Here is a 25,084-nt window from a genome sequence, read left to right as displayed (position 1 = left end):
TTTTCTCCGTCAGCAATGTTGAAACATGCGTGAGTTCAATATTACTTAAATAAGGCGAAAATTATTCATGTAATGAATGGAAGAAAAATAAATGCCAACATTTTTTTTTAAAAAAAATGGTCAAATTTCATTGAAAAAGGCATTATAATTAAAAATAGGCAGTGGGGTCCCAAATGAAATGAAAAGGCTTCTAAATCATTCGAAACAACATAAAAAATGTATATGCGGAAAAATTTTATCAATATATGCAGTAAATAACTTCCGGGCTCTACTCATAAGGTTCTGGTACGACACACTGCCAGAAGAAAAGAGCAGTGGAAATAACTATAAACATTAGTTGGTTGCAAAACGTAATGGTTCCCAACATATTAACTAAACTCTGTGCTGCAGCAGACCTTCGAATTTGTTTGAGCTTTTAAGTCCACTTTATGCACATATAGGCTAATCGGGACTGGACCTACAGTTTTTAAAGTGATATCCAACGGGTATCAAGCCTGGGGCCAGCAGACTTTCAAGGATCAGAGCCTGCCAAAAGGCTTTTTATTGGGTGATAATGTGGCCACCATATTGTTTGTGCAGTCGCTTCTTTTCTCTGGCTGTCAGAACCGAAGTCGACCATTATTCCTTTCAAATATCTTCCCAATTGTCCTCACAATCTTGGGCCAACACCGAAATTTTGGAGCTTACATCGGGAATCAAACCTAAGACTGCAGCCTTATATGTAATTTTTCAGTTGATTAAATCGTATAAAATTTTCAGACTCCAATTTTGATTTAACACAAGCTGCTGGAGAAGATAAATTATCTTCCATATATGTTTATGAAAACAATCCCTTGTATCTCAGTATTGTTATGTATTGTAACATGCAAGTTTTCACGTATACGTATGTAACTTCGGTGCTAACTTGGTGTTTGGGTGCGGTTCATAAAAGGAAGCACTCAAGTGCTGTTGATTGCATCATTGGCAGTCATCACTGTCCATGTGCCCTCTCTACCCTTCAGAGAAGTAAGGTTATAAACGACAGGAAACTGTGGTACTTCCGTGGTTACTTAGCTCTGATTATGATCAGCCGCAACACTTAGGAGAAACCACATGCAAACAACCCCAATACCCCTAGACCATAGTTTCTCAACCACTGCTGCGTTCCAAGAGGTTATTTGGTGGGTCGCGAAGTTGGGGCTCGAAAATGTATTTATTGTGTCTTAAAAACCTATTAAATTTAATATTAAAATTCAACTATTTAAATTTATCACATGTACGTAGTCTTAACTCTACATTTCTGTTATTCGCGCTCTACCATTGCTTTTTACTGGCATCTCTGTAAAATATAACTGGTGTTTAGTTAGATGTTAGCCTAGAGTAAATTAGTCTTTTAAATTACATACCATATTTACACGTGTATAATTCGCACCCTGATTTTTGTTGGGTAAAAGTGAGAAAAATTATATCTCGTATATAATGCAGGTTCAAGAAATGGCTTTCTTAGTTGTAGGTCGTAAAGCTGTTGCTATGCCGATCAAAAGTGAATGACATCCTACCTATTCAATGAGTCTTCTGTTGCTATGTCACCTGTTTGTTTTTTTCTATAAAAACTTCAAAATGTATATATTTTCCATGACTACCGTAAAATTTATAAGAGGCACATTCGGGACCCTCACAATACCAGTTAGCTGCACAAGATTTCTTCCATTTAGGCATTTACACTCCATGTATGTCATATTATTTGGCCAGTAATACATTTTAATTATTATTTTCTTTTTCCTTATCTCTTTTCTTTCATCCAAAGGACAATAAAAATCAGAATGTTCCTTCATTTTGTGATAAGCTTATTTCAACTGCATTGTACATTAGTGGCACCATCTTGAATGGAATACTGTTGCCATATTCAGAAACTGCATAATTTAAGCTTTACAATGATATATATAACATGCTAGGGTTCCGTAAACATGAAAAATCAATGCGCCACAAAATCATGGAATGGCCCCGTACGGTTTCATGTTGGCTGTCTGAATTATTCCGTGTATAATACACACCACAGTTTTTGGGAGCAAAAATTTTGGAAAAAAGTGTGCACATTATACATGAGTAAATGCGGTATTTACTTGTCTAGAATGAAGTACGTGAATTTGTTTAAGCAAGCGTAAAAGGGGCTTCTTAAAGTACTCGATGTTAGCAAAAATATGTTTACTAACTGGGTGCACACCCCTACAACTACCCATGCTTGTGGGTCCCTTGAGGTGGAATATCCTTCAAGGTGGGTGGGTCCCGCACTGAAAAAGGTTGTGAACCACTTCCCTAGACAGATGATTAGAGTGTAGTATTGTCACTTTTGTTCCTCTTTAGGCAGATTGCGATGAAAGATGAATAAAGTAAATTAATAAAGGGGCACATTAAGTACCTTCCATGGATGTGTCGGGACTTGTGACCATTGTTTTTTTTTTTTTTTTTTTTTTTTGCTGCAACGTTCCCGCATTCAATTTCGATAATCCCACCATAGCAAATGTAAAATTTTCCTTGATTTTACAATTTCCTAAATTTTATGTTTTTTCAGCTCGGTCCCCTGAAAAGCATAAAATCAAGGTTTCGCTACAAAACAATTGTTTTTACAAAATATAACAAAGATACTAAGTGTGGTTTTTAAGCTAATAATGAGTTAGTTCTTGATATTTCTTCTTCTGTTACTCTGGTTGGCTTTCTTTCTTGTATTGTAATAACTTGAATGTACTATTTAATATTTTTAGTCAAGATATTGTTCAAAAGCAAATGTTATGTGCCAGATGCACTAATAACACAGGCCTGCGATGAAAAAAATACAAGGGAAGTGATAGGTGAACTTTATGTATTTTGTCGTGCTGAGTTCGAAAAAAATAAAGAAATATGTCTATCACGTCACGTTTTCTTGAAAAATTTAATTGTACGTGGATTTGTATTAACAGTTACCATAAATATGTTGTTTCGGCATGGAATAGTTTTCCTCCCTGCCTGAACATTACAAACTATGTAAGAAGACTTTATCTTGCGTATTTTGGCATGAAACTCGGAGACCAGGACAAATCGTGGGCTCCTCATAAAGTGTGTGTGCAGTGTCTCAATGATCTACGCTTATGGCTCAATGGAAAGAAGACTGCTTTACGCTTTGGAATTCCTATGACATGGAGGGAGCCGAGAAACCACTGTGATGATTGTTACTTTTGTGCCTGCCATGTCCATGGGTATAACCGAAAATATCCTAAGCTAATCTCTTATCCTGAGAACATTCTATCGACCATACACCCCGTTCCTCATGGACCTTATGTGCCAGTGCCTTTGCCTCCAACTGAATTACCAGTCATCTCTTCAGAGTCTTCAGACTCGGAACATCCAGACGGTCAAGGCTCCGATACCGAATATAAGCCCTCTGGAGGCGATTCACCTCAGCCCTTCTCTCAGGTTGAACTTAATGATCTGACTAGAGATCTGGGTCTTTCGAAAGGGGCAGCTGAATTGTTGGGATCCAGATTGAAAGAAAAACATTTATTGGCCAAAGGAACCACGTTTTATTGGTACAGGAATCGAGGAAAGGACTTTGTTCAGTACTTTGAGAAAGCGGAGAACCTGGTCTATTGTTCTGACGTTCCCGGATTGATGAGCAAATTTAATATCACCTACGATAAAGATGAATGGATGCTGTTTATAGATTCATCGACAAGGAGCCTGAAAGCTGCCCTTCTTCATCACGGAAGCCAGTATGCATCTGTACCAGTTGCACACTCGGTACATTTACAAGAACGCTATGAAAACCTGGCTCTCGTCCTCAACAAAATAAAATATGCCAACCACGGTTGGACCATTTGCGGTGATTTGAAAGTTATCTCCATGCTTCTTGGTCAACAAGATGGATATACAAAGTGCCCATGTTTCATTTGTGAGTGAGACAGCCGTGCAAAGACTCAACATTGGGTCAAGAAAGAATGGGCTAAAAGACAAAATCTTGAACCAGGCACGAAGAATGTGGTTCGGAACAGCTTAGTTGACCCAAAAAAGTATTGTTACCCCCGTTGCATATCAAATTAAGTGTAATGAAGCAATTTGTCAAGGCTATTCCAAAAGATGGCGATTGTTTCAAATACCTGTGCAAAATGTTTCCAGGTTTATCTGCAACCAAGTTGACAGAGGGAATCTTTGTTGGTCCAGATATCCGCAAGCTCATGAAGGATAAAGACTTTGAGACTAGCATGACAACAACGGAGAAAGAAGCTTGGGTTGCCTTCAAAGATGTGGTCAGTAAATTTCTGGGGAATTACAAGGATCCTGACTATAAAGCACTTGTTATGAATATGTTGGACAAATTTCAAGCGTTGGGTTGCTCCATGAGTGTCAAACTACATTTCCTTCACTCACATGTGGACTATTTCCCCGAAAATTTAGGAGCAGTCAGCGAAGAACAGGGTGAAACGTTCCACCAAGATATTAAAGATATGGAGTGCAAATATCAAGAACAATGGGACAAGAACATGTTAGCCGACTACTGTTGGATGTTAACACGAGAGAGGCCTGAGATTGCACATAAAAGAAGAACGTCAAAAAGAAGTTTGAAAGGCAAAAGGGTACGTACTTAATATAAACTTTGTTTGTGTTCGGTTTTGTTGTTTGTTCAGTTTACAATTTGTGTCAAACGTTCATGTACACATACATTGCTCCTCGTGGTCAATCATCTATTTTATGTACGTTACCTTAATAAACACAAATGAACATAATACGTTGGTGTTTTTTTTCTAGAAACTTCACCATAATGGGATGTTAAAAGTGTAAACGCAAGGTAACTTTGTGTTTTTCTCTCGACCAGAGGTGTCTCATGCGATCTGGCAACAGTGGTTTTCTTCCATTTAAACCTATACAAAATAAATTCAATTGCTAATAAATCAATTTGCATCACCAAGCATCGATTTTACATAGATTTAAATGGATCAAAACCACTCTTGCCAGATAGTGCATGCAAAATTGTTAGCGAAAATTCCTTTTTACATAGGATTTTAGCAAAAATATCGATATCGATTTTACAAAAAATCCTGATGTGATGGAAAAAAATGGAGGTCATTTTCGTAATCAGCACACCCAATAACATAAAACTCAGCGTACACGTCTCTTGTATTTCTCAACAACTTCAATTTCGCAGGCCTGTGTAATCAATGTAGGTATTTTAATACATTTGTTGCTTGTAGTAAATGATTCTCTCAAGGTGTAAGTCATATTTCATTTAAAATATTTGTAGGAAACTTAATTAACATTAATGACACTACTTTCAGTCACTGTCAATGTTTTGTCGCAGTTCACATAAAAATACGGTGACCAACTTTCGGTATTGAATTTAGGGAAAATTTAGTTGTGACAAATTTTGCACATTTTTAGTGGCACCGCATCACTCCAGCATGTTTATGGGATGAATAATATTAAACAAAGTATCAATTTACATTTTAAATAATATACAGATCACAATAGAGAATATACATTTAAAAATTTGCATGTTTCTTAGTCCCAACCCATATGTATTTGTACTGCCGGGTTGTAATGAATACATTGACATTCAATGGAATCATTACAACCCAGCAGTGTCCGTGACTGTACATTGCTATTAATTCGTATTTCCAATAAATTAAAAACAAAACTTTGTTACTTACGTGAAATGAGTATCTATTTTGTACAACGATGTTTCGGAAACAACTGTTTCCTTCTTCAGGTTCTTCTCTTGGCTATCCGAAATATACCATAGTCTCGTCAATTTGTGTCATTCGTCAGGGAAAAGAAAACTGTACAAATTTGGTAAAGGTAAAATTTGGAAAACACATCTAAAATCGTTGCTTCCCCCATGTTTTCTAAAACTATCACTATAAAACCTTCGCACTAAAAGTCCTGTGTACAACTAAAACATTAAAAAAGAAGGGACGCCCTCTTGTTACACTGTTCCCATGCAGCCTGCCAGTTTCTTCCTTGTCGTATGTACATTGCTGCTGGAGAACTAAGCATCAATCAACTACTGCAAGATATGGCATCACTTCAGCCCGCCAAAGGTTAAACATGCAAGATCTTGCAGTTGACGAAGTTTTGTATGGCTTACCAAACTCGGAATGAGTTGAAATTTCGTGACTTTGGTTGTTAATGAAAAGTATGGGAGAAATAGTGTCCGTATGGGAGGATCCAAAAAAAGTAGCTCAAATATGGGAGAGTTGGTCACTATGTACAAATTGCATTAAATTGTTGGTTTAAGTTGGTGTTTTAAGTCTACTTTGTGCACAGTAAGGCTAGTCGGGACTGGATCTACAGTTTAAAGTGGAATCCACCAGGGAAACGAACCTGGGACTGCTTGATTACAAGGTGACAACGCTACCACTCTGCCATTAGGGTTGGTCGTATTGATTGAATTAAAATTTTTGGGTGCATCGGGACATGAGGCCATTTTGCACCCTTCAATGAATGCAAAGATCCCCTTACCTCAAGTTTAAAATGATAAAAACTGGGGTGTAAAAAGCCCCTGAAGAAAGGTTAAAAGATGCAGGTTGTAAAAGGACTTGCAAACACAACACATTAAAAAAGGTAAGGATAGTTTAAAAACTACCTCAGAGACAGTGAAAGAGACCTGCTCTCCTCAAAAATGTAAAAACGTTGGCTAAAACACTGACATCGTCACCCAACATGGATGACAAGTCCTTTGGAAGGTTAAAACTCTGTCTGAGGTTGTTAAAATTGGCACATTCAAGAAGAATGTGTCGAACACTTAAAACAACGCCACAACTATGGCACAACAGAAGGTCCCAATCCTTGCAGCAAATGACGATGCGTTAGACAGCTATGTCCAATTCGGAGCCACGTTAAGATCACTTCTTATTGAATGTGGTTACACAGCAGTAGGTTATTCTGAACAGGTATACCACAACAATTCTTATTTATCATACATTAGTTCTACAATCCATCTAGATGTAATACAAATAAAACACCAATGTAGGCATACAAGTAAAACATAAACAGAAGCTTGACAACTTCAAATTCAGCGGCAATTTCTATGTATGTAAAAAAGAGATTGGTTTACTGGCTGTAAGCATGATAACATCAGGGGCGTGCGTTGCCTGTCCTTGAGTTGATGCATAAGTTCGTAGTGTTTTTGTTCATCATCACAACACTGCATTGTTAGGACATGGTTTAATGCTTTTTGTCAACTGTCATTCGTTATTTGGAGTGTTGTGCTTATAAATACACCTTGAATTTTGCAGATTTGAAGAAAGTTTGTGCTATTTATGAGCTAAGTGTCAAGTGGAAAAAATGAACACTTCTGCCATATTCTTCTTTTTGAGTTTAATAGAGGAGCAAAGGCAGCAGAGGAGACTGGAAACATTGGTGCTGTCTACGGGGAGAATGCAATTGGAGAAAGCACAGCAAGAAAATGGTTCTGTTGCTTCAAAGAGGGACACATTGACGTTCAGGAAGACCATCGGGCTTTGATGAAGACCTGAACTGTTTCATCCTTGATGATCCACGTCAGTCAACCCGAGAATTAGCAGATGTGATGAACTGTCACCAGTCAACAATCATGCAAAACTTGCATTCCATGGTACAAAAACGAATCAAATATATAGGAGGATATTATTGTAAATCTAGTCTTTATGGAGCTCCAACTACTGTCAGTAATTTGGAGACTATAGTCGTCCTTCCAACAATAATGAGACGTGGGGATAGGATATGATATCTTCGGGCATTGCTAGTATAATTTCAATCTAAATTCTATTGTTTTGCCATACCTTGGGCAAGGTTAAAAAATCTGGTGTATGGGTCCCGCACGCTTTAAGTGAAAACAATAAAATCAGTGGGTGGCCATTTGTGCTTCTCTGCTTGCTCGTCATCGGTTAGCTCATGAACAAAATCGGCCAATCCTATTCAAGATGACGAAAAATTGTGCCATTATGTTAACATCAAAAAAAGAAAAGTAATGACTGAGCACTAACAAAAATGCAACACCCGGTACAAAGGTTCCTGTCCATCCACAGAAGATGACGTTATGCGTTTGGTGGGATAAAGAAGGCATCGTATAATATGAATTGCTTCCCAGGAAGGTAGCCATAATTGCTGACATTTATTGCCAACGACTCAGATGCCTTGCGGCCGCAATTGAAGAAAAACAACCTAGAAAACTGCATCAAGTGCTGCTGTAACACTAATCCACGCCCGCACTCCGAAACATGATGAAAGCAGCTTGGTCGGGAGGTGATTCCACATCCCCCGTATTCTCCCGATCTTGCACCCTTAGACTTCCACCTTTTCCATTCTCTATCAAACAAGGGAACTCCTTCGATAAGTAAGATGCTTTACAAACTTGGCTTGACGACTTCTTCAAATCCAAACCAGCAGATTTCTTGAGGCATGAAATCAAGTAACTACTCCAGCATTGGGAGAGAGTCGTGGATAATGGAGGAGAATATATTACTGATTAATTTCTGTATGCTATTTATCTCAAATATAAACTTTTATCACAGCCAAAAAAACGCAACAAACTTTTGCATACCCAATACATAAAGATAGGCTTTGAACAAGTGAACGCAAATGACAGATATTTCATGTTTTGCGATAGCATTGGCAAGATTATTCAACTTGTAATCTTCTTTATTGTACACATTCCGTTCCATTAGAAAACAATATGCATGGCCAGCAAAATCATTTACTCAGTTCACAGCTACCTGCTAACTAATGAGTCTTTTCATGTTGATGAACATTAAAATAGCGAAAATATTGCCTTCAAGTTTGGAAGTGCTTGCACACATCTTTTTATATTTATAACATCGTGTTTCTCACTGAAAGTGCGACAACCAAATGGTCTCTTCATCACATCATCAATCACACACACACCAATTGAAATACAATATCTTTCTCTGAACACAGACAGAACAATACACCAAAAAAGAGCATGATATGCCATCATACTGCAGGTTGTATGTGGCATCTACCAGTGTACAGAACATGCTGAATGGCGAAGCACAGCAAGTCACACGCATGCGCCAACTGGCCAATGCAACTATGTAAAACATGTTTGTACGCTCATTACAGGGCCATTAGTCGCAGCATTCAACAAACCTATACTCACTGTAAGTCCCGGGCCCGATACAGGCTGCACTTCCGAGGCATGCGTGTTGTCGGAACACGAAGCGGCAAGGATGGAAATGTTTTCTTCGCATGACTCGTGTGAGTTACAATTTCGCACACACTTATCGTTATTTTACGTGGGTAGGTGGAGCTTACCTAGCCTACCCAGAATGCACCGCACTGGATAACATGGGAGAAATACTACTGTTACACAGACTATGTGCTAAGATATTGAATTTGCAAAAAATATTTACATTATGAATACAGTATTGGACAAATTATTGGACTGTGTAAAAAAGAAGCACATTTCCTTGTTTTGAAAGGGTTCTAACTAAATATATTTGACGATTGTTATTGTCTGATTTGATGTAATCTTGTTTCCCACAATCCAATCCAAGAATGATTCTTTGCATATTTGCAAAAATGCCTGGAACAATACGTACATTGTTTATCTTGTTATTTATGCTATTTTTTGATTATAACAAAGGAAATAATATTAATTCTGGTTGTTGTTACGGTGTTCTTTATTTGTATCTTTGGAGCAACATGTAATTTCATAAACCACGAGGTTTAGAGTTTAGAAATAAGAGTAGTCAAGGGAATTTTACAGAAGCATTGATTATAATTGGATCGAAAAGAGCCAAAGTTCTTCACACGAAGTACTGATAGTACTTGCAGTGTGTATAACAATGCAATGTGTATCACAAAACATTAAATCTGTCAAATCTCTCTACATAAAGTGAGTTAATCTGTTGTTTTTTTTTGTATTTTTTCAACTATGAGTCCAATAATATGGCCAATACTGTATATTAGCCATGAAATTTCAAAAAATTAAACTTGTAATTTTACTTGTTTTGTCAGCAGAGTTAGCATTCCGATATGTATGCATTCTTGTGTTTCACCTATGTTTTTGAAAATGCACGTCTTCTGTGTTGCAGGACACGTGGGTGCTTCCGCATTCGGTGAAGTACGAGCAGGGAGCTGCATTGGCCGACACGTATGCCACAGCCCTCCTGGGACTAGCCCGTCGTGCCAATCTGCAAGAGGGAGACACCGTGCTTGTGTCTGCTGCTGCCGGCGGGCTTGGCTTAGCTGCAGTGGACGTTGCGTCTAATGTGTATAAAGCGAAGGTAAGCTTTTTCTACTTGCAGCCAAAGTACCAATCATTTTTGAAGTTGTGTACACAGAAGCAGGTACCAGTTACAATTAAAACAGTCTAGGAAGATGATTTGTTTCCCTATAACCAGTGGTAGACCAAATTAAAAATTCAGACGTTCACCTTTTTCTTAGGAGCCAGCCATTTTTTTTTTTTTCAAATGCTGACTAAGAAAGCCATGCATCTAAGATAAGCTGTGAAATGTGATCTTAAAACATTTAATTTATTAACTAATACAGGGTGTTTCACTCAGGGCGAACCCTGTATTTCGTTCATAACTGTGACACTAATAAAGATATTGCAACGAAATTTGGAGTGGGCTTACCTCCATTCATGTGAAGTTGGGTGACGTAATAACAAGTGTTGGAAATGGCCACCATTGTCATCCAGGCAGCATTGGATGTGGCGTTCCATGTTGTGGAAAGTCCATCTCAGTACGTCAGGTGACACTGCTGGGATGACCGCACTGATGGCGTAAACCTGTGACTTCAATTGTCCCCACAAAAAAAATAAGGCGGCGTGAGATCGAGCGAGCGTGGTGGCCAAAGTCCCCTGGAAATTATGCGGTCGCCGAAAAAAGACTGGATTTTGGCCATGCTTGCACACGAGGTGTGCGGTGTTGCTCCATCCTGCTGGAAATAACCAATGGATAATTCCTTATCGTCCAGTTGGTTCACAAAGCAGTTTAAGATGTCTAGGTACTGCTGTTTTGATTGTCGTGTCGAAGATGCCAATGGTGGCCATTTCCAGCACTTCTTATGCTGTCACCCGACTTTGCATGAACGGAGGTAAGTCCACCTCCAAATTTCATTGCAATATCTTCATTAGTGTCCCGAGTTATGACCGCAATACAGGGTTCCACCCTGAGTGAAACACCCGTTACAAGATTGGATTAAAAGTAATTAAGTCTTCCACTGGAGTGACCTTTCTAAAGAAGGGTCAACCAGTAACAGCATGAATAACTATGCAATACATTCTAATATGTGACCCAGGTTTGACTCCCGCTTGGGCTTGGTTGTTTGTGAATGTTCATTCATCAATTTCATCATTTCGTCACTCATCTCCATCTTTGCAAATTAGCCCTTTTCTGCCACTTTTGGCTAATCACGAAGATAGGAATGAGTGATGATATTATGAAATTAATGAAGCACACTTGCAAAGAACACCCATGTCCTGGTCGGGATTCAAATCTGTGATCCCTGGCATCGTAGCACAGTGTGCTAACCACCCCTCCACCCAATTGTGCATTTATTTCAATATCGCCCGAATGGGCACTGCTACTGAAAAAAACCCTGGGTGTATCCAAGAGTATGAATTTCTTCCCATGTTGCAAGTGGAAGCATTTTTTTATGTTGATTATTCAGCTGGACACGATGTTTGAAAAGTATGATGAATAAGAATTTTCGGAATCCCATGTATTCCTTATGGGGCATCAACTTCAACATCAAGTTATGGCTAATGAAATGGAAGTTTCGACTGTTCCGCTGGTCAAATGCATCTTCAAACTGCCCTCTTCCCGTTGACATCTTTTTCTATTCCATCGGAAGTTTTATATTCCCAAGAGAACGAATCAAATCATACTCCCACATCATCAATGCTTTTCTCCTTGCTGTGTTGCCAAACCTGATCTGCATAAAGGAACTAAATTTCACCTTAAATTGAGTTAAAACTCACTTTCAAGGAGCTAGATTTACGAAGGCTGGATAAAGTGCCTCCTAGGGTAATGTTAGTTGTAAAAGGTGAAGGGGGCACTGCTTTTATCGTTAACTCTAAATTTATGACAATTTATTCTTAGTTTTCAACATCTAGATCTGGCAGCATCTGAATAATGCACCGATGGTCGTATGAAATCGAAAATAAAGAATTCCCTGATAACAATATGTCAATTTCACGTCACGTTCAAAATGTATAATTATGACAAAAGTTGGTCTATGTGGGCCGGAACCAGTGATGGCATCATAGTGGGGCATGGAGGTAGGCATCCCAGTTCACAGCTGAACAAGTGCATCAGAGAGCCAGATCTGGCTCCAAGAGAGCTAAGTTGGCACACTGCCATGGATGCAAGAGTCCCGTGGAAACTATCGCATTCTCTTAATGATACACAAAAACATTTTTTTAAAAAATATACTGTACTTGTTATTTAGAAAAAGAGGACACAATGGATATATATCCATAATTGAACTCAAAATATTAATTATTAATCTTACATTGTCCAGCATAATCATATGTTCGTTTCTTGTTGTATACAGGAAGGCAAGGAATTTCAACCACTGTTCTCTCCCATGCTCACGAAAGTCCACTTGCAACACTATGTTTGTTTGCACATTTAGGATTCGTCACCTTGGGAGACAAAAATAAATGCTATCCGATGAAAACAAAGGAATTGCTAATTCATCGATTACACAGGAAAATGTAAAAATCTACAAACATATATCTTTACTCCTGTAACCACTTCTTCAATTGCAGGTCATAGGTGTTTGCGGAACAGAAGACAAGGCTGATCTAGTGAGGAAGAAAGGAGCATGGTCCGCTTTACGATTTGTTCCGAAAGACTTGCAAAACACCGTGAAGGACGTCACGGATGGGAAAGGCGTGGATGTAATATTTGATGCAGTTGGTGGGGAAGTATTTGAGGAGTGTGTCAAGAAGTAAGTGAAAGAACGCAAAAATGATAGACAATTCATATTTAGTAATTTGTTTTGTACCTGCATATGTATTTTTACGCCATTTCTGACTAAGTGTCAGGTTTCCATGTGTATAATTAATAGAATTACTAAGAATTTACTAATGGGACATTCCACAAAAAGTGTTTCTACTCTATGTAAATAAGAAAATGAATTAATATTGAAATTATTATTGTTTTTAATTGCATTAAGGTTTAGATGTTTATGAATGAATGTAATTTACACATTTCACCAATAAAAGTTACTAGCATCTGCAGCCTATATGTTTCACAGACAAATAGAGTAAAAATTTGCTACATTTTTATAGTATTACATAAGTAACACACTTTCGTTAAAGCTTGTCATGCATTCAGTCTACGCCATCATACTCAATTTTTTAATTTGTGAGCAGACAACACAAAGTACTTCATAATTCTCTGAAATCAGTTGATTATGAATATTTTAATCCAATCTATCTAGAAACTTAAATTTTGCGTGTAAAATGTCACAAATGTCCAAGGCTCGAGTGGACCTTTGACAGCCGAAAGGGCAATTTTTTTCAAATTTTCCTCTTCATTCGAGAAACCTCTTAAGAAATTAAAAAAATTGAGAAAAGTTTTCAAGCATTTTCCCATGATACTTTATTGTGTGATCTGTTTTATTTTACTTCGCTTGTCTGCCGCTTTTGGCTAATCACAAAGATGATGTGATGAAATTGATGAAGGAACACTAAAAAAGAACACCCATGTACAATAACTGATTCAAACCTGGAACCCCTGTCATTGTTCTAACCACTCTTCCAAAGAGGTTGGCATTTATTCATAATATTGGAAGTTTAAATGTTTGTGGATGCATATAATTTACATATTTCACCAATAAAAAATACTAGCATCTGTAGCCTATAGCCTTCACAGACAAATTAAGCCAAACTTCACTACATTTTTAAAGTGTCGTGCATGTAACACATCCTCGTTAATACTTTTCATGCATTCAGGCTATGTCATCATACTCAAGTTTTTTCGTTAGCAGACACTACAAAGTACAGGGTTCCCACACACATGGAATTCTCAGGGAAAGTCACGTAACTGATCATTGAGTCAAATCCGAACGGCTAGAATATGCTCCTACCTGTTTGATTTTCTTCACAGAAGCTGCTTTGAAGACGGGCTTGTAACAATAATATTTCCATTACAGATTAATTGATATTGTGTGTTTCTCAAATGTGTGAAAATATTTGTTCTATATGTGGTATGCTTGGAAGGTTATTTTGTGCACTGAAATACAGTTGGAAAAGGTGTTAACTCTGACAGATATCTGTAACCGTAGTCTTTAATTATATGTGCACAGGGATTCTTCATTTAGTTTGATTTCAGAAAGTGAACTGATATGAAGTACTTCCCAGTACTGATAAACTACTGATATAGTAAAATTTACTGATTCCGATAACTGAGCCAATGCAAAATTACAAATTATTCTTGGAAAAAAGCATTCATTCACTTCCTCAATTAATGTATGTAATCAAGTGATTCAATATGATTTACTTTAACTTCTTGTTTACCAAATATCTTGATCGAGATATTTGCCTGTATCCCCTCGGGGACCAAATATCTCAAACTAGATACGTTGACATGTTCATAGTTTTTACGTCATAATGTCGCTATTATTCGCTGGAATTGCAATTTTCTTCTTTTATATTATTGTTAACACATATACTGCACCGTAAAGTCTCTTGCACGTCTTGTTCCTCCATAAAAAGGCAGAAAAATGGCAGCTTCCTTTGAAACTGAGTCAGTGGCACACAGACATGTCGTTTGAGGGGTACAAGTTGTGTTCTATTGCTAATAGTGCAATTATTTTCTTGTTCCCAACATGCCTGAGATCATATCCATGTGTATTTTGACAATGTCCTGTACTTTGTTGTCCAGGAAGGGGGGGGTCAGAAATTTTGGAATTTTCCGGTTCCTCCCCTCCCCCCGCATCCATATATACACTCAATGTGCATAAAATGTATGTAGTCCGAATCTGTGGTTCATTCGCCGTATTACAGTACTTCATTCGTCTGTCTAGGGCAATTAGCCTCCGATGTACAGTCATCTAAATGAAACTGCATTTTGCTAAAAATTGGTCCGGTCCCGACGTGCTTACATGGGAAAATGGGCTCGGTAATCAAAAGGTTAATAATAAACTGCTTATTTAGACATTTACTTCGCAAAACCATGGCATACAAATTGTATTTTTTTATTCATAAAAGTAATACAATGTGGCTAAAATTATCAGTAATATTACCCATACCAATAGAGTAACAATTAGTTTGCTTCTGCTGTGTCCTCAGTCATGTAGGCATCAAGGGGAACTACGAAGGAGGTGCTGCTACCACCAAGTTTGCTGATGGAGATGGCGACCTTCTCGTTCACCTTGTTCTCATTCTCTCTCTCGCCAAGAATAAGTCATCTTAACTCTCCCAGTCAACAAGGTAATGTTACCACAACGTTGTGGCAATGTTAACCCCTAACATACCTAATGTTGTTACAATGTTGAATGTATGTTGATACAACGTTGTGTCAGCGTTTAAGGGGCATTTATTTCAATGTTGCTGCAACGTAGGTTGACAACGTTGTGGCAACATATACTGAACATTATGTAGCAACGTTAGGTATGTAAGGGGTTAACGTTGCCACAACTATTTTGCAACATTACCTTGCTGCCTGTGTAATTTACGAATATAACAACAATGCATATTTAAAATATGGTTATTTCGCATGGTAAGCTATTAGCAATCTTGCCAAGGCATATTTGTATATAACACATATGCATAACAGGAAAAACTCATGTTTGTAACGTCACAGTTTCTTTTTACATATTATAAAAACTTTTCCTGCTCCACCAAAATAGGCAATTGTTAGTCTGATGAATTAACCAATCTCTAACTACACCTGGTAATCATTTTTGTTTTATTTTTCTTTTTTGCAGTACTTAGCTCCTATATATAGTCTGGGATAAAAATATTTATCATGGGAGTTTCACTTGTATTCACCTCATTTCATTTTCTGATCTTCCTTACAACTTCAATATTCATACATCTTTTGAAGGATAATAAAACACATTTTTTTCACTAATTACAATCGAAGTTATCCTTATTTGTATTACTAAAACTTATGTTTGTTTTGCATTTGATTCGCACTGCCATCTAGTGTACGCTGTAGCAAATATAAGGTTTGGTGGTCAGTGCACACACAAATTCAGATTAAACAAAACACTCCGAACTGACGCTTGTGGTGCTCATGGTGGTGACCATCCAAACTAAAGCGTATTCAGTGGAATGTTTTTTTGTATCATTGATGCAATGTTATCACAACGTTGTTCCCCTACATACAACATTCATCATAAATACAACATACATACAACGTTGTGGCAACGTTAGTGTGTTGACTGGGCTGCTTCGAATCTGGCATGTGCTGATTTTAATTTCCTCAGACGGAGTTTTAACCTTCCCAACGATTTATCACCCATCCATGTTGGGAGATGATAACAGTGTTTTACCAAATGTTTATTTATCTCTTTTACACTGTTTCTGAGGAAGCTTTTAGACTATTGACTTCTTAAATCTCGTGTTTGTTCTGTGGAAGTCCCTTTACAATTTACATTTTTAATGTTTCTCAAAGGTCTCTTTACACGCAGTCTTTTTTTAAATATTTTAAGAAGGGTTTTTACGTAAGGGATCTTCCCCGTATACTAAAAGGGTGAAAAATGGCCACAAAAGCCAAAGGACCCAAAAATTTTAAATCAATCTATCAGCTAGTCCATCTCATCTCTAATAATAATAATATGGTGGTTATGCTATGGTTATGAGGGGGAAAAATATACAATAATACACTCTGTATTGTCTGGAAAATCTCAGGGAAAATACATTTCAAGTTCACATGGGAACCCTGAAGTACTTCATTATTCTATGAAATGAGTTCATTGTGAATATTTTAATCTAATCGCGTGTATAGAACCTGAAATTTTCAAATTCTGGAATGTGTTAATCAGACTTGGCCATTTTGTCAATAGCATGCCTTGTTTTGTTTCGGCCTATTGGTTGTTTCAGCATGTGTATGAAGGGGAAAGTGTCCATTTCATTTCAGAATCTATAATTTGGTTTTTATGTCGTGCCCATTAAAGTTACCGTAAATATCAACAGTACGATTTAATAGATAAATTCTAAGATGGTTATAGTATGTGTTGTACTCATGGGTTGTTTTGTGCATTTCAGTGTTGCCCACGAAGGAAAGATGATAGTAGCAGGGTTTGCATCAAGGAAGGTTCCGAAAATTGAGACGAGCATCCTCCTGCCTAAGTCTTTCAGCCTCATAGGAGTGTCCTTATCCAATTACAGGCAATATAATTATAAAGTTTACAGGTAATGTTCACCTACTATTTTATTACAATAAATGCTCTTTGATTATGTATAATTTGCTTGTAAGAACATTTCCAGCAGAAAATAACTGTAAAAGTAACCAGTAACAGCAACTGAGACCTGAGTAACTGTTAACTCAGTTACTTGCTAAAGGTAACTTTCGAAATACTGGCAAGCTGCATAACCACTCTGCTACAGTGGCTGTCGAAATCTATTGCAACACTAATCTTTGTAGCAAACAGCTTATTCTAATTTAGTGCTCAAAACAGACAATACAGTATCATGCTGTAAGTAATAAGCCATTATGAGAGTGCAGTTAAATTGACAAATGTCATAAATCAAAGTGCCATAATCTAAACACATGTTTGCCTAGCCTAAACCTAAATCAAGTTTTAATTTTTGAAAGCTCAAATGGCTATGTCATGAAATAATTTCAACAGTTCTGTCTTCTATTTGGGCACAAGTTAGTGATATTTTGAAATATTTCCTCCTAAAATCTCTAATGTAGTTCAACTTTGTAGATCTACTGTATTACTGCATAATCCTCACTCACTGTGTTTTCCGTTCAAAAAAATTGGTTTGTAATAGCATCAGCACGTCAGATAACAAAACTAGAGGTGTGCGGGACAGAATTTTTTTGGTCTGTGCGGGAAATTTTTTTAATCCCGACATTCGGGACTGGAAAAATTTGCAACTGTCCGACAAAGTTGGGAAATTTTCGGGACGGGAAATGTTCGAAATTTCCCAAAGCTCTAAAAATCTCGAATTCTACACGTCATTTTCTGTTTTTGCCTTTCTGGAATAAAAACAAACCATTTCCGATAAGTTCCAGACACTTGCAATGCAGAAAACGTTGAGAATTAAGTAACTAACTCTAACTAACTAACTCTCTAACCTTCTTAAACCCGAAGGTTCATGGCTGCAGCAACACAGGCCTTCCATGTTTCCCTATCTTGAGCAAGATCTATATACTCTTTTCCATCCCTACCGATTTCCCTTAGGTCCATCTCAACGTTGTCCTTCCATCTTCGTCTTGGCCTTCCTACAGGTCTCTTACCATCAGGTTTCCCAACAAGAATCCTGTAAACTCCTCTTTCCTCTCCCATTCGTGCCACATGGCCTGCCCACCTAAGTCTTCTTGATTTAATTATTCTAATAATATCTGGACATGAATACGAATTATGTAGTTCTAAATTATGTAACCTTCTCCACTCACCTGTCTCCTCATCCCTTTTAGGTCCAAAGATTTTCCTAAGGATCTTATTTTCAAATACTCTCAATTTATGTTCCTCTTTCAATGTAAGGGACCAAGTTTCCCATCCATATAATACTACAGGCAAAATTACTGTTTTGTATATTTTAACTTTTAGTTTCTTAGTTATTAAACGAGAAGACAAAAGTTTATGAAGAGAGAAGTAACATGCATTTCCTGAATTAAGCCTACTTTTTATTTCCTCTTTAATATAATTTTCATTTGTTAATATTACTCCTAAGTATTTGAATTTGGAAACTGGTTCAAACGAGTTGTTATCAATAATTAGATTTTGATTATTACCTAACACTTGGTTTCGGCCTGTAAGCATATATTTAGTTTTCTCTTTGTTAACTTCCAAACCTATCTCTTTAGCAGTTTTGAAAAATATTTTAGCATTATTCTTAATTGTATTCACATCATCCCCCAGTAAGTCTACATCATCTGCATATGCTAACAACTGAGTCACACCATTTAATTTTAGTCCTTCTTTAGTTTCTTTTACCTTCCTAACAGCATATTCTAAGGCAAAATTAAAGAGCAATGGAGATAATGCATCTCCTTGTTTTAACCCATCATGAATTGTAAATTTTTCAGACATATTAATACCCACACGAATTTTACTTTCTGTTTCACTGGTGCATACTTTTATCATACTAACAAGCTTCTTAGGTATTCCAAACTCTACTAATATATTATATAGTTTATCTCTTTTGACTGAATCATATGCTTTTTTAAAATCAATGAATAGCTGATGGACATTTTGATTATATTCCCACTTTTTTTCAAGTGTCTGTCTGATGTGAAAAATTTGATCTGTAGTTGATCTGTTACGTTTAAATCCACATTGATAATCACCTATAATTTCATTAGCATATGGGGTTAGTCTTGTTAAAAGAATGTTAGATAATATTTTATATGTTGTTGAGAGTAGAGAAATTCCACGGTAATTATTGCAGTTCATTTTATCACCTTTCTTAAACACAGGAACAATTATGGATTTTTTCCACTGTTGAGGGATTTCTTCTTTATTCCATATTAAACAAATTAATTTATGAATTTGACATATTAATGAATTTCCACCATATTTAATTAACTCAGCTGGTATTAAATCAATGCCAGGTGCTTTGTTATTCTTTAGCCTTTTAATAGCATCTTTAACTTCAGTCAAGTTAGGTTCTGGAACTAAAGGTTCTGCTGTGTGGACTTCATTCACTTCTGATTTATCTCCTACATGGACATTTAAAAGGTCATTAAAGTAGTTCTTCCATCTATTTAGAATATCACTTGGGTCAGCTAGAAAATCACCGTCTTTATCTTTTATCAAGTTTACTTTAGGTTGCCACCCCTTTCTAAACTCATTTACACCTTTATATAAATCTCTGATATTTTTATTTTTGCTGTTTGTTTCAATTTCGTTAATTTTGCTTTTCAAGTAATCTCTTTTTTTACTTCTAAACGTGCGGTTAACTTCTCGCTTTATTCTATTATAATTGTTTAGATTTGTATCATCAGAGTTATTTAACCACCTAAGTCTAGCCTGATTTCTTATTTCTATTAGATTATGACATTCATTATCAAACCATGGCTTACTTTTTCTCGGCTTATGGTATCCTATACTTTCTTTAGCTGCTGATTCTATTGCATTACGTATGTGCTCCCAATTCTTATTTACGTCTGTTTCATTTATATTTTCATCATCATTTAAATCCTGCAAAACATCAAATCTATTTGACAGTTTAATTTGGTAATCTTTCTTAATTCTTTCATCAGTAAACTTTCCTGTATCAAATTTTAGAACTTTTAGATTTTGTTGCTTATGATTTATCACTGAGAGTCTTTCTCTTAATTTAGCAATTACTAAATAATGGTCACTGGCACAGTCAGCACCTCTATGTGTACGAACGTCAATTATACTAGTATGCCTTCTCTTATCAATGAGAATATGATCTATCTGATTATGAGTTTTACCATCTGGAGAAGACCAGGTATATTTATGGATATCTTTATGTTTAAAAGTGGTACTTTTCACGATTAAATTCTTTGAGGTTGCAAAAGTAATCAATCTTATACCATTATCATTACTTAATTCATGAAGACTTTCTTTACCAATCGTGGGTTTAAATGTATCTTCTTTGCCAATCTGTGCATTACAGTCACCTAACAGAATTTTCATATCATACTGAGAAAATTTATCAAAGACCTGTTCTAACTCTGTATAAAAATCATCTTTAGTATTATCATCTTTATCTTCCGTTGGTGCATGTATGTTTATTAAAATAATTTTACACCACCTACCCTGTAAAACTGCATATGATATCCTATCATTAATAAATTCTACTGTTTTAAGAGCCGAGATAATTCTATTATTTATGAAAAAGCCTGTTCCAAAATTATGATTTTCAGTACCACCATAGAAAAAAGTATAATTTTTAGTTTTACAATTTCCTTCTCCTGGCCACCTAACTTCCTGGACAGCTACTACATCTAATTTATACTTCACTATCTCATTAACTGTACACTGAAATGCCCCAGGCCGGTAAAGGCTCAGAACATTCCAGGTGCCTAATTTAATATCCTTATTCCTAACGTAGATCTTATCCTTAGTCCAGGGACCTCCCAAAGTAGTCCCCACCCGGAGATCCGAACGGGGGACTATTTTACCTCCGGAATATTTTACCTTGGGAACATCCATGGCCTTATATTGTTGTTTCTTGACATGTCTTTTTACAGTGCAGAGTTGTCAGCTCTACGCCTAACCCCCAATATGAATGGAGGAACTACTACACAAGACAAACACAAACACAATAGACAGCACAACTACTACACAAGACACACACAAACACATCACAACTATAACAAAATATAAACACAAACACACCACAACTACTACACAATATAAACATAAACAAACTTCACACCACAACTACTACACAAGACAAACAAACAAATTAGACAGCATAACTACTATGCAAGAGAAAACAAACATATTAGACAGCACAACTACTACACAAACATACTAGACAGCACAACTACAACACAAGACACATACATACACACCACCGATAGTATATATATATATATATATATACACATACAATCATTTTTATATATATATATATAGAAGATAGATAGATAGATAAATAGATGAGTATAATGTTGGAGGTTCCTGGTTCGATACCCGGTGGACTGATACCTATATCAGTTCTTATCCCAATTAGTCTATGTGTGCGTAAAGTGAACTTAAAAAGTAAAAAGTTTGGAATTATCTGTGATTTAGAGATACATTTTCTAGCACTAATTGTTGAGATGCGGGCTTCTGTACACATTGATATGTATAAAATTGTAGAGGAATCTGTGGATTTTTTATTATTTCTGCTTTGTATTTAAGAGCATAACTGGCTTCATATTCAACAACAGGGATTCTTAGCTCCATAGTCTGAATAAGGCACTTGCCCTCATCAGGTAGGGTATTAGGCAGAGCTTCCCCTGTGGAGTTTAATGTGCTGTACCTCATCAAAGCATTATTATCATTGGCAGCTCTTCTAAATGTGATTCTTAAACCACCCTTCCACATAATATCTTTGTAATCTGAAAAGAATCCTGGCAACAGGCGCATAGGGAACAGCACTGTGTGGCTCTTAGATATAATTTTATCACCAGCCTCAAATCCACCTATTTTGTAGTAAGAAGCCTCGGTTTTGGATAATTTTAGTGTGGCCAAAGCTGTGGATGTAATGCCGGGATAATCCACTCTGTTTATAACAACACCATGCTTTCTGATCTCAATTTCAGAGAACAGATGCGGCACAAAATTATCCACCAACCTTATATTTGAATTTGCCGGATAATCTGTACCATCGAGCTTTACAACATCAAATTTGATGTATAGATCTGCTCTGTGGGGGTGTATAAAGCCATCCCCTACATCAAGATCAACCTCAATCTCTGTGTTGGGTTGATTTAAATTTGCAAATGTCCTCCTCCTATCTTCTATATATATATATAAAAATGATTGTATGTATATATATATATATATATATATATATATATATATATACTATCGGTGGTGTGTATGTATGTGTCTTGTGTTGTAGTTGTGCTGTCTAGTATGTTTGTGTAGTAGTTGTGCTGTCTATAATTTGAGAATTAAGTACTTATTAAAATGAGCATTCGGTATTTCCCAACTGCTCGGGATCCCGAAAAGTCAGGAAGTCATTTCCCGAAGTCGGGATCGGGACAGGAATTTTTTTTCCCGATCCCGGTCCTGACTTTTCGGGATCCTACACATCCCTAAACGAAACCAATGGGTAACAGCACAGAATCTTCGGACAGAGAACATAAAATTTTGTAAGTCCGTACTTTGCTAAACTGCATTATTTTTTATTTTTTTGGGTGTAATATTGTGCCTATAATGCACAAATCAATAACAACTAATGTGCTAACTTTTTTGTCAGTCCAGAAAAGTGCTAAACTGGCACAAAGGAATGATGTGCGTCAATTTTAATGTGTATTCACAAATATTCCATGCATGCTAATTTTGCATCAAATACAGTTTAGTAATTTATGGACCAATAATACCAGTACATTCTTTTAAAAAGCTTCACATAATAGCCATATCCCACTTTTGGGAGAGAAAAAAAGTTATAAAATCTGCAACAATTATACGGTGAAATACAGTGTGTATTTTGTTTACTGCATATGCAACATTTTGTACATATTTTCTCTTTCTTTCCAGGGATATAGTTCAAGATGTAATTGATATGTGCGAACAACATTTAATCGCCCCGTATATATCAGCAAAGTTTACTTTGAAGGATGTAAACGAGGCCTTCGAGTTTATAAGCGAAAAGAAATCGACAGGGAAAGTTGTTTTGAACATAGAATAAAAATATTAATAGTTTGTTAGTGTATAATGCAATTTTCATACAGTTCTTGTGTGAGGGAACTGCATGTGTGTGCGATGTTTGAAGAAGTGATGAACTGAAGATGTGTAAAGTTACCTGTGTAAATATAATTGGTGCTAGGATGTTTCATAGTAAACTCAACAATTCTCCATTTTCTAGTGATACAAACTTTGAATGACTATTGAGAAACCATTCTTCTGTTGTTATTTTCTGAATTTATATATATTTTTTTATAAGTAGATGTGTGCAAGGAATTCAAGACAGTTGTTTCTCATGTTTTTTCTGAGAAAATGTATTATCAGTGATCATGTAAACTGAGAATATTTATTGTTTATTATAGGACTGAGTTTGTTAGTGTGTAATTACTATATTTTCATTTACTTGTCTAGCCTGTCAGTATTACTGTTGGTAATACTTTTTGAGATTTACTATCTAAAGACCATATCGTGGTTATGATGAACTGTAATTATTATACTTTATTCATAAATGTAATTGATGGTATTCTATTGACATTATTTTAACTATATCTCCTGACTTTACATTAACAATTTGAACAAAGATGCTACGAAATATACCTAATTCATGTGGAAATATAGGGTGTCCAGAAAATATTTCACCATAGACAAAATGGAGAAAAATTACTATTTTTTTGTTTTTTTGATATTTCTTTTGTAGTTTACTGTTGTTGCAAGCATATTTTTGATGTAACATTTCAGGAGAACACACGCTTCCTTCATCAGATATTTATTTTATAAATTATGTTTATATGTTTGCAATACATACATACAAGAAATATTTTTCTCTTTAGCATCATTTTTGTGCTACTTTTGTGTAATTGTGATGATGAGGATGATATGATGAAATTGATCGAGGGCACTCACAAAGGAAACTCATACCCTGGCTAGGATTTGAACCCAGTGCACACTATGCTAACCACTCTGCCGTGGAAGTCTGCTACTATATTTTGTTCTTTGATTATGTAGTCACTTCAAACGGTGAAAATTATCTGCAAGTATTGGGAGATTTACTGACGCTAACATTGGATGCTATTGAAGCCTATCCTGGTTGATTTGTTGAAGATGTCACCATACCACAATAGCATCAAAGACAAATACCATTCCATAGCTCCAGATTATATTCCCCATGTGCTCAACAACCTGCGATTGTGGCTACAGAACTGTATGGAACTTGATGGGGGTACATAATGAACAAATTCTCTGACTTGGGCTATGGTGCGGGACTTTCCGGACACCTTGTACCACACAGATGTACCCATGTCGAACCAATGGAGCTATTGTGCCATTCTCAACATTAGGTCAGTCATTAGTAGAAAAAGGATTTCTAATTCCATAGCTATTTTATTACTGCATCCTAGACGTATGCTATTTTAGAGATCTGTGTGTTTCACGTACACAGAATCCCTCCACTGAATTTTTATAGGACCTAAAACGCCTAAAAGAAACCATAAATTCCTATAAATGCCTAAGAACTCTGTTTGTATCTGCAAACACCTTTTAAACCTTTCATTCAAGTTTAAAAATAATGGTTATTTACCTGCAATTGGCTGTGCTGCTTGAGTCACGTCGTTGGGTGCAGGTGAGC

General features: G+C 36.4%; 1 protein-coding gene across 2 annotated transcripts in view; it reads left to right on the top strand.

The window, feature by feature from the left end:
* The window catches only part of LOC145979311 (protein Cryzl2-like), a 29,652-nt gene extending 5,669 nt beyond the window's left edge, over positions 1 to 23,983 (top strand). For both annotated transcript variants that reach the window (XM_083112152.1, XM_083112153.1), the window contains exons 4-7: positions 10,044 to 10,235; positions 12,728 to 12,909; positions 17,180 to 17,326; positions 23,314 to 23,983. In XM_083112152.1, the coding sequence (XP_082968278.1) occupies positions 10,044 to 10,235; positions 12,728 to 12,909; positions 17,180 to 17,326; positions 23,314 to 23,464 (672 nt within the window). In that variant the 3' untranslated portion in view covers positions 23,465 to 23,983. The remainder of the gene's footprint in view (positions 1 to 10,043; positions 10,236 to 12,727; positions 12,910 to 17,179; positions 17,327 to 23,313) is intronic.
* Positions 23,984 to 25,084: the final 1,101 nt, after the last annotated feature.

The sequence above is a fragment of the Lepisma saccharinum genome, chromosome 26 (genome assembly GCF_977018435.1).
Source record: "Lepisma saccharinum chromosome 26, izLepSacc3.1, whole genome shotgun sequence".
Lineage (NCBI taxonomy): Eukaryota > Metazoa > Arthropoda > Insecta > Zygentoma > Lepismatidae > Lepisma > Lepisma saccharinum.
Note: the sequence above shows the minus strand (reverse complement) of the source record. Positions and strands in the feature narration are given on the sequence as shown.